This window comes from Chlamydomonas reinhardtii, chromosome 11 (genome assembly GCF_000002595.2).
Source record: "Chlamydomonas reinhardtii strain CC-503 cw92 mt+ chromosome 11, whole genome shotgun sequence".
NCBI classification, from domain to species: Eukaryota; Viridiplantae; Chlorophyta; class Chlorophyceae; order Chlamydomonadales; family Chlamydomonadaceae; genus Chlamydomonas; species Chlamydomonas reinhardtii.
Genome location: NC_057014.1, coordinates 557,419 through 567,507, shown reverse-complemented (window position 1 = coordinate 567,507; position 10,089 = coordinate 557,419). Strand labels below are relative to the sequence as shown.

The following is a 10,089-nucleotide window of genomic DNA, read 5'->3' as shown; positions in this document are numbered from 1 at the left end:
ATGGGAGGGGAGGGGGAGCAGGTCGGCGTGTGTTCATGTGGTGTAGCTGCGGACAGCACTGAGGTTGCTTCCTTGGGTACGGGCCACCCCAGTCTTCCTCCGACGCAACCAGCACCCCCAAACGTACATTGTACACTCTTCCCAGCCACAACACTCTTCCCGGGACCTCCCAACCTCCCGTCTCCAAACACACACCAAAGCACCTCCCAATCTCCACACCTCCCAATGCTCCCTCTCCAAAACCCCATCCCATCACGCAAAATCCTCCCAAATCCGACAACCAGCCCTGCTCTCAGCCCCCATCCCGATTCACTTCTTTGCGGCTGCAGCCCCCACCCACACCTGGTCGTTGATCTTGTTGGGCAAGATGTTGTCGTACGTGGGAGTACGGCTTCGGAGGGACACGTAGTAGTTGGGGTAGGGGTAGGGGTAGCTGTACGGCGGCACGCCCGGTCCTGACGCGGAGAAGTTGAGGAGCAGGTAGTTGGCGTCGGTGGTGGCGGTGGCAGGCACCGTGTATGTGAGGTAGGTGCCGCCAGGGGTGTCCTGGACCTGTGTGGGTGTGGGTGTGGGTGGGGGGGGGGAGATAAGAGTGAGGACGGGGCAACGAGAACCGATCCCAGTGCGCCAGGATGCATTGCAAGGGCACACAAACGACCCTTCGCACCACCTCGCATTAATATATAATCAAACACACACACACACACGCGTGTGGCGCACCTGCAACTGCTCCGCCGGCGTCGCCCAGCCCACGCGGTATGCGTATGCTGAGTTGAGGCACAGGTAGCCGTTGGCTCCGTTACCCGCGTTGCCCATCACGTCACTGCCGTCGCCGTACCTGCATGTACGGGTTGGGTCCATGTGCGCACATGTGTGTGTGTGTGTGTGTGTGCGTGTTGGTTGGGAAAGCACAAGGGCAGACGCGAGTGTGCGCGTTGCGCAATGAAACCGGCATGTACGCGTGCGCGCGCGCGTGTGTGTGGTACGAAAGATGCACTCCCACGCTCCCACCCACACCCACACCCACGTCCACTCACTCGTCCAGGTGCGCCCCGGCGTGCCCCAGGCCCTGGTTGTGGCCCAGCTCGTGGAAGAAGCTGGGCAGGTCGGCGGCGGCGGTGCCCTTGATGTAGGTCTCGCAGTAGCGGCCCGCACAGCCCACAGAGGCCAGCCCCAGCCAGGGGCAGGGGACCTGTGCGCGCGTGTGTGTTTGTGGGGGGTGGGGGAAGGTGCTGGTGGTGGTGGTGGTGGGGGTGGGGGGGGGGGTTGCGGGAGGTGGCATGGCATTGCAACGTCGCCTCCTTCTACACCTATTTATAATATACTTTCTAAACTAAACTAACTTTCTTTTCATGTGTGACTGTCCCCCGTCTCGTGTGCCTCCCCTCCCTCCCCGCCTCCCGCCCAACCTGCCCCCATCTCGCCAGCCCCCCCAAAACACATACACACATACACACATACACACATACACACATACACACATACACACATACACACATACACACATACACACATACACACATACACACATACACACATACACACATACACACATACACACATACACACATACACACATACACACATACACACATACACACATACACACATACACACATACACACATACACACATACACACATACACACATACACACATACACACATACACACATACACACATACACACATACACACATACACACATACACACATACACACATACACACATACACACATACACACATACACACACACACAACCTCCTTCCCCCTGCCCCTCACCTCTGCAGGCAGTACGGCGATGACCCTCAGGCCGAATGCCTGCTTGGCGGCGTCAATCCAGGCGCCGTAGCCCAGCTGGGGGTGGGGAGGAAGGGGAAGAGGGGGAAGAGGAGGGGGGAGGCGGGGTGGGGGTGGGGGGGTCGAGGAACGTCAGGGCCTTGGGGCAAGGGGGGGTGACGAGTTTGAGGAGGGGGGAAGGGAAGTTCAAAACCCAAGAAAGAGAACCGCTCCCCCAGTCCTCCTCCTCCCCTCGCACTCTCACCTCCCTCGCCGCCGCCTCGCCCGCCGTCCTCCACGCCATCTGCTCGTACAGGCCGCACTTGGAGCTGCCGTTGTAGGCCGCACTGCGCGAGGCACTGACCTGCACAGAGCCGCTGCAGGGGACCTGGGGCGGGGCAGCAGCGGGTGGTGGCGGCGGGGAGGAGGAGGGGTTGTAGACACCAACCCACAGCAAAGCGAACGCAAAGGGGGCGGCGCAGGGCTGAGGCGTCAGCCCAGGCAGGAGTGGAGGGGTGGAGAATGCGGGCGGAGGGTGCGGGTGCAAGCCCCAGGAAAGCCCCTGCGTGCAGCACTCGCACGGGACCGGGGTTTGCTTCTTATTTTTTATATCCCATGCTTGATTCTGTGGAAAAATGGTGAAGCCCACGCGAACGCACGTACCTCCACCGGCCCCACGATGATGTTGTTGTCTGGGCCCCACACCACCTTGCCGTAGCTGCACAGCTGGTGGTAGTCCTGCAGGTTGAGCCGCCGCGGGCCGTACGTGTCGTTGAACCACTGCGCGCGAAGAGCCTGTGTGTGTGGGGGAGGGGGCGTGTGCATGTGGGCATGTGTGTGTGTGTGTGTGTGTGCGCGCGTTGTGTGTATGTGTGACTGTGTGTGTTGGAGAAGGTGGGAAGGGAGACAGTGAGGCACACTCACACACACATACACACACGCGCACATGCACACGCCAGTCCCACTCACGTCGGCGCCAATGGACTCGGACCAACCGCACGTAGAAATGATGTACCTGTGGGGCAGAAGAAGCAGTGCTAAACGCTGTCACGGATGAAAATTGGGGGGAAGTTGTGAGGCGATGTTTTGCGTTTCGTTCAGCCCCCAAGTCCCCCGCCCTGCGCTCGCGGCAGCACCACAACTCCGCCCAGTCCGCCACATGTCGCCAACATCACATGCCTCCCGTCCCCTCCAGGCTAGGTCTTGCAGTCATGCCCCGGCCAACCTGCTTCACCCGCTTCTTCCTCCCATACCATCCGCCGCAATCAATGCCACCATTTCACTCCCGTTGCCAGCGGATCAGGGACACAGCCCGTTGTCCCCCACCTCCTGCCGCCGTACCGACATTGCCGCGCTCCTCCATTTCCCCTCCCCGCTCCCCCTTCCCTCCCCCCACTCCCTTCCCTCCATTCCCCAAAACGAAACCCATAATGGCTGCTCTCACGTGATGCTCTTGACGTACAACGTACTGCCGTTGTACACCTCCTTGCCCGTGTCGCCCGGGGCCAGCAGCGTCAGGTTCAGCAGCTGCAGGTCCGCCCCGCCCTCCAGATGGCTGTCGAACAGGCCGCTTGTACTGCTGCTGCTGCTACTGCCGCTGCTGCTGCGGGTACTGGTACTGCTGGTGGCAGTGCTGCTGCTACTGCCGCTCACGAAGGCGCCCAGGCGGCGGTTGCGCCGGCGCTCGCCTGACGGCGGCGCCTCGTAGCTCCCATCTGGCGGCGGCGCCTCGCCGCTACCGTCCGGCGGCGGCGCATTGCTGCTACCATCCGGCGGCGGCGTGTCGCCGCTGGCATCCGGCGGGGGCAAAGTGCCGTCGCCGCCGCCTGCGCCCCATCCGGAGGGTGCTGGCGCCGCCGCCGCCTCCGTGTTGTTGCCCGTGTGTGCGGCCGCCACCGCCACCGCCACCGTCACTCGCACCAGGTCCCCGGTGGCCACGCCCAGCTGCTGCTGCAGGTCGGGGCCGGCGGCGACCTGTGGGGAAGAGGAAGTAAGTGAGGCGGGGGGAGGTGAAAGTGAACGGTCGAGGGAGACGGCTTCGAGTTGGCGGGGCCGAGCGAAGCGCCGTACTCGCTACGATAACAACAGGCACGCGCGCGGGCGGGCAACAGGCAGCCGGTCAAGTCCCCAGTCCCAAATCCCAGCGCCAGTGCCAGGCTCACCTGCACCGGCGCCAGGGCCGTGTCCGATGTGTTGACCGGTGACACGTACAGGTAGTCCTTGCCCAGGTGGCGCTGGTTGCACCTGGGGTCCCTGCAGGCAGCAGCAGCAGCAGCGGATACAGACAGGGAGGGCACCAAGAGAATGGCAGCGGAACAAAAGCAGTCTCAGCGTGAGCGGCTGTGAGCCACGGGAGTTTGAAGGCTAACGCTCGGCTGGCCGGCAGAGCTACGCCCAGCCGCTTTCCGCTTTGTCTGTTGTTTGTAACGGAGAGGAGAAGTCGGCTAGCCGGTTCTGAGAGTCTGAGCAAGCAGCAGGACACAGGACTTACTTGATGTGCACCGTCAGAGCGGACAGGACGGTCGCCGTGCCTGTGACGTGGGCCGCGGCGCAGGGGGCGGACGTAAGTGGCACGGCCAAACACCCCCCACTTACGCCGCACGGTCAGCCGCACGGTCGCAGGCAAGCCAGGTGTCGGGTTTACGGTGGTCGAACGCCGAACGGCCCGACTGCCTAGAAGTCAACTGCGCTTTACGAGCGCCTTGAAGATTCTGCGCCCTGAACTTCGCGACGCTATGATATCCGGGTCGGACTTGCTGGTTCTGCGAGCGGCCAGGAAGAACACCTCAAGCCCTCGCCTGGCTGCTTACCATCAAATGTGATTGTTTCCGCCGCACTATGTGCAGCTGCAAGCGCAGCCCACAAAGCGGCGAAGGCAAGCAAGGCGAGACTCCCTTCAGACATTCTCGCCCCAAGGCGCGCCCTCGGCGCTACACACGATTGCTTATGTGCGTACTATCTTATATAATGGTACATTTAATAGAAACTGGGAAAAGAGGTCGGAGCGAGCGGAAGCCCGATGGAAGCGCTGACGCCTGTCGCAGTCTGTAAGGCTAACCCTTTATCGAGGGTGAATTCAGGAGCATGTAGTTGTAATTAGGTCTACACCCAAATGCATGTCGGCTGGCTTTGCCAGAACTGTCGGGGACTTGTACTTCACTTTGGAATTCACAATTTGTGTTTCCCGGATCCAAGTCGAGTGAACTGGGTAAAGTACAGCCAGAAAAGAGAATGCATTCAATGAGATGAAGTGCAGAGACTGAAGTTCTTTGCCAGGGCTTGAAGTTCACTCGAGAGCCACCAAGGCACGCAGTGCCTTGGTGGCACGGTAGCAGGGGTGATGCCCCTGTCGGCCCTTTACCCACGCGATTCGAAGGAAAGCGTGGAGCGCCAGGGGACAGGGGAGGCATACCAGGGGAGTTGGCGAACAGGGAAGTTGCAAGTGAAGGCAAGTGTGGAAACAGGTTCGCTATTGATCCCTTCTCGCACCCCTTCCGGCCATTGCTGCCACTGCTGCCGCGTGGGCCAGATGGGCCAGTCCGCCGATCCCCTGTTGTGAATGTCACCTTCGAGCGCGAGACTCGAGAGGCGATTTACCAAGCGTTTTACAAGTGCCTTATCTCTCCGTGGCGGCACGCGAGATGGACTGTCAATGCACCATGAGACCATGGTTGCAGTTGTTGGCCATGGGAAAGGTCACCATGAGTGCTGGCTCAACAGGCCGCACACCGCCTACAAACCGCACCAGGCCAGAGTGCGCCAGAATGATTTCGTCCTCCGGACTAGTTGGCGCACCGCAGGCTAGTTGGCGACAGAACCGTTCCGCAACACAGCAACACAGCGCCACACCTACACGCACCCTGGCTACTGCCAGAGTCTCCGCATCCTCCTTGCAACAGTAGGCCCACGGCTGTCCCTTCACTTGTAATCCGCATCCTTGCAACAGTAGGCCCACGGCAGCTATTACTGACACCCGGGCGTGCGCACGTGTCTCGTACGTTCTTGGGGCTCTAACTCTGTGCATTACCGTTAACTTCCACGTAACCGCAATTCGCTAACAACCGCAGGCCCTAAAACACAGCACCCCGTGAAAACCTGCCACAGGCACACATCAGGCAAACACACCTCACCTCCCAGTAATACCAAGCATATTTGTGCATGGGCCTAACCCGCGTGAGCGTGCCTAGCTTAATCAGCAAGCACGCACACGCAGCAGTCAATCTTCACGATCAACACGGTGCTAGCTGCTATCTATCTATGCCTGCTGCAGCAGCCACTCGTGCTGCAGCGCCGCCTCGGCGCTCGGCACCTGCCGCGTCGCCAGCCGCTGCCGCAGGTCGCAGCCGCTGTCGCTGAGCGGGAAGGGCAGGTGCCACATCAGCGCCGCCACCAGGTACAGGTCGGACTGCCGCGTGTAGCGCCCCGTAGCGGGGTCCAGCAGCTGGTGCGCCGCCGCTGGCCACGTGGGCAGCTGGTACGGCGGCTGGCGGCAGTCCACGGGACAGTCCGCGGGCGCTGCGTGCGGATGGGTGTGTGTGAGCGAGCATGGTGCATGGCGAAGACATGCACAGAGGGTAAAAAAGCAGCAAGGGCAGGGACCTGCCCGTCTGCCCTGCAGTCGTCTGTTCCCCCCCCCCTCCTCCACTCCCTCCTCACCCGCACCCAGCAGCCTAGCTCGCCCTCCACAGCCCGGGCCGTAAGGTCAACGCCCGACAGCACCCGACAGCAGCCCGTGCAGTTGCCCGTGCAGTTGCCCGACAGCAGCCCGTGCAGATGCCCACGCACCTGCGTGCTCCAGGTCGATGAGTACGTACGTGCCCGCCGCGCCCGCCGGCGAGCTGCTGCTGGCGGCGGCTGTGGCGGATGATGCTGACGCCGCCGGCGGCTGCTGCTGCGAGGCGGCGGTGGTGGCGGCGGCGGCGGCCAGTGGAGGCGGCAGCCAGATCACATTCGGCCAGCGGATGTCTCGGTGCACGAAACCTGCAGTAGGCGGCAGCCGCCGCAGCAGGACAGCACACGACAGAGGTACATACACAACACACACACCGTTGGCGCGCTGGTCAGCACCTGCTGCGTCATCAAGGCCTACTGCCATACTACTGTACACGGCCGCATCCAGCGCCGCACGCCGCACGTGCGTGTTTGTTCCCATGTGGCTGCCAGCCGCTACTACGCCGCCATGAGCGCGTGGCGCGTGTGCGGCTGCGTCGTGCTGCTCCTGGCCGCCCCGTGGCCGCCCCTTGCCTGCCTCACCTGCTGCGTGCAGCGCCGCCACGCCCGCCAGCACGCCGCGGACCGCCTCCCGCAGGTCGGCTTCGCTCTCCGGCGCGCCGTACAGCGGCAGCCCCACGGGGGCCAGGTGCAGCACCGCCGTCTCGCCGTCGGGCTGCAGGCGGATGCTGCTGCCGTCGCAGCGGTGCAGGCGGACCAGGTTGGGGCAGCGCACGCCGCTGAGGGCGCGGTACATATCCTGCAAGAACACATGCAAGCACGCACGCAGGGTTGGCAGCGGCTTAGGAAATAATGGCAACCAGGCGCGCCTAGCCAGCGCTGCCCTAAGCTCATCAGCACTACTGTCTCTGATGAGCGGCTGCCTGCGCTGCTGCGCTGAGCTTACTACGCGCACTGGACCGGCGGACAACCCCCCGCCCGCCCTCCCCGCCCCCATAACACTGTGTGCAGTCCCCCACTTCAAACCAGTTTTGCCTAGTATGTCCAAACCCTCGTCACCCACGCCTCGCCCCTCCTTGCCGCCCCACTCCGGGTACGCACGCACGCACGCACGCACGCACGTACGGCCAAGTCAGTACCCGCCGCCAGCGCGCACAGCGCCGCCACATCCAACCCACCTCAAGCTCCTGATAGCCCATGACAGTGCCGTGCTGCTGCGACAAGTCGACGCTCTTCCGCACAAAGTCTGCGACAGCGAGGGAAGGGACGGACACGGAAGGCGTGGGCTTTGGAAGAGGCCGGAGCATCGCCGAACCGTCGTGCGCCATGCATGCACTCCTTGAGGGTTTTCCATCCATGTTGGCAAGTAAGGCCATGCTGGGACCCTAACAGCCAACCACCGTGCCCCTGCCTCTACCCCTACCATCCCCTTCTTGTAGGACACAGCACCCGCCGCCACGGCGGCACACCCCGATCTCGACCTCGGCTGCGGCTCATTGTGATGACTCAGCAGCGTGCGTGGGCCCCGGCCGCCACTGCCGCCACCACGTACCCACTGGCGGTGTGCCCTACCCCCTTGGGCTCACTTGAGTTTGGGCTGGTATCTGCGCCCCTCCCCACCCTGCCGACCCGCTTTTTCCGTCCAGCAGCAATGCACGGCCGTACCCGCTCTGCGCCGCCCCCAGCACGCCACGCACCTTCGAACAACGTCATGCTGCTACGGACATCGCCGCCGGCCCCCAGCTCCTTCACCGTTCTGCCAATGGCCATGGGGATATTTGGCGCATGGGGCGCGTAGCCCGCCAGGATTTCCACGATCTTGAGGGTGTGGTGCACCACCTTGATGCGGCCGAGTGGTGTGCCGATGTCCAGGTGCTCGCTGATGGCCGTCATCTGCGCGGCACCGCCGCCGCTGCAGGCAGAAGGGCGTCCAGCATGCAGCGCATTAGTAGCTCCCGAGTTTAACATGTATGCACACGCATGCATCACACAACGCCTGACTTTGGAGTGCAGCAGGCAGGCAGGCCCAACCACGCACCTGGGAATTGCGAAGAACCGCACCGAGTTGCCGGCAGCCGCGTAGGCATACATGCAGGGCATGCTGACGCCCGGAAGCAGGGCTGGATTCCTTCAAGGCAAATTGAAGGCCTGGAGGTCAGTTAGGCCAGTGGTGCGCTCCTTGCGCGGGCCAGCGTGACACTGCGGGTGGATGGGGCCAGGTGGACCGGAGGACAGCCGGAGCTGCTGGCAGACCGACGGCTCACAACATACCATGGGGTCGCCATCTTGGCCTTCAACTCCTCTACAGCGCTCTGTGTGTGGACGCAACACCATGCTGCGGCTCAGATGATTGGATTGTTGCTTGCGCACCCACACACGCACCCACCAACCCAACAAGACACACAAGTCGTGCAGCGGGAAGGGGAGGGGGGTCTGGGAAATGGGCCGACAGCCAGTACGTACCGCCATCTGTGACGCGTGCGCCTTCTCCTCCCCCTTGAACAGCAGCACGTTGGACACCCAGCAGAGGAAGTCGGGCCGGAGCCGCTTTCCTGCAATCAAACAGAACAGCACTGCCAATGTTACACGTACGCACGTACCCACTAATGCGCATTTGCTGCCGACCCAAGATCTCCTTTACCCGCCCACTTAGCCACCCACGCACCAGTTGCGCCAGACATATCTTTGGTGTTGCGGTCCATGCTCACTTCCAGACCCAGGCTTGCGGCAGCCAGCTTCAGCGGTGGGTCCACCAGCAGGGCCATCTTCACGGTGGTCGTGATGTCCGAGCCCGCCCTCTCCTTGACCATCCAGCCAGTCAGCGCGACAGTCATGATGAAGCGCAGCTCCACAGCCGTGGCGGCAAGCCAATCGCCCGTCTCCACCGTCGCGTAACTCCATATCCTGCTGTTGCCAGTGGAAGCCAATTTCGCCGCCACACCCTGCACCGGCAGCTTGGCACCCAGCGGCTGGTCCAGGAACAACACGCCTGCTGCTGCGGGTGCTGCTGGCGCGCTCAGCAGGCCGCCGCCGACATCAGCCGCGCCCAAAGGCTTCAACAGAACACGCCGGATGTACTCCTCGCTGGTGTCGATTCCGCCTGTCAGCAGGGCACACATGCACACCCGGGTCACTCTTGCATGCCAAGGAGATGTGTTGGCGGGCGGAGGCTTCACGCACTCGACGACCGCTCACCGCACGTAAGCGCAATTTGCTGGCTGGCTTATACCCTATGCCCGCCCTGCCTTCTGCCCGCTTACCTCTCGCCATAGGCTGTTTGATGTCTTCGCGCAGCTCATCCTCCTTCCTGCGTAGCTGCTTCTCCTTCTTACGCAGCTGCTCCTCCTTGTTACGCAGCTGCTCCTCTTTCTTGCACAGGTACTGCCGGTCTTCGCGCAGCTGCTCCTGCTTCCTGCGCAGATCCTGAATGTCTGCAGGAGGCTCAGGCTGAGCAATCTGAGAATCCAGAGCCTTAATCTCGCGTGAAGCGTCCTCAATCTCGGTCACGGTCATTTTGATGTCCGCCTCGACCTCCCTAATTTTGGTCTTGACCTCCTGAACCTCAAGCAGAATGTTTGAATCCATGATGAGATAAATATTGCTACGGTACTTGCGTATCAAAATGAATGCGTGCGAAG

The 10,089-nt window shown here is 62.2% G+C and overlaps 2 protein-coding genes across 3 annotated transcripts in view; both read right to left on the bottom strand.

The window, feature by feature from the left end:
• Positions 1 to 5,022, bottom strand: part of CHLRE_11g467608v5 (uncharacterized protein) — an 8,342-nt gene extending 3,320 nt beyond the window's left edge. For both annotated transcript variants that reach the window (XM_043067358.1, XM_043067359.1), the window contains exons 1-11: positions 4,591 to 5,022; positions 4,272 to 4,311; positions 3,943 to 4,033; positions 3,225 to 3,754; positions 2,750 to 2,795; positions 2,444 to 2,575; positions 2,046 to 2,168; positions 1,784 to 1,858; positions 1,038 to 1,192; positions 721 to 838; positions 343 to 552 (exon numbers count right to left, since the gene is read on the bottom strand). In XM_043067358.1, coding sequence (XP_042919358.1) covers positions 343 to 552; positions 721 to 838; positions 1,038 to 1,192; positions 1,784 to 1,858; positions 2,046 to 2,168; positions 2,444 to 2,575; positions 2,750 to 2,795; positions 3,225 to 3,754; positions 3,943 to 4,033; positions 4,272 to 4,311; positions 4,591 to 4,684 — 1,614 coding nt within the window. In that variant the 5' untranslated portion in view covers positions 4,685 to 5,022. The remainder of the gene's footprint in view (positions 1 to 342; positions 553 to 720; positions 839 to 1,037; positions 1,193 to 1,783; positions 1,859 to 2,045; positions 2,169 to 2,443; positions 2,576 to 2,749; positions 2,796 to 3,224; positions 3,755 to 3,942; positions 4,034 to 4,271; positions 4,312 to 4,590) is intronic.
• Positions 5,023 to 5,373: 351 nt separating this feature from the next.
• CHLRE_11g467607v5 (uncharacterized protein) lies at positions 5,374 to 10,042 on the bottom strand. The gene is made up of 10 exons (XM_043067357.1): positions 9,712 to 10,042; positions 9,117 to 9,551; positions 8,915 to 9,003; positions 8,723 to 8,763; positions 8,490 to 8,579; positions 8,149 to 8,363; positions 7,630 to 7,697; positions 7,034 to 7,250; positions 6,566 to 6,760; positions 5,374 to 6,295 (listed from the first exon to the last, which is right to left on the bottom strand). The coding sequence occupies exons 1-10, from the start codon at positions 9,962 to 9,964 to the stop codon at positions 6,036 to 6,038; spliced, it is 1,863 nt and encodes a 620-aa protein (XP_042919356.1). The 5' UTR covers positions 9,965 to 10,042; the 3' UTR covers positions 5,374 to 6,035.
• Between the last annotated feature and the right edge of the window lie 47 nt (positions 10,043 to 10,089).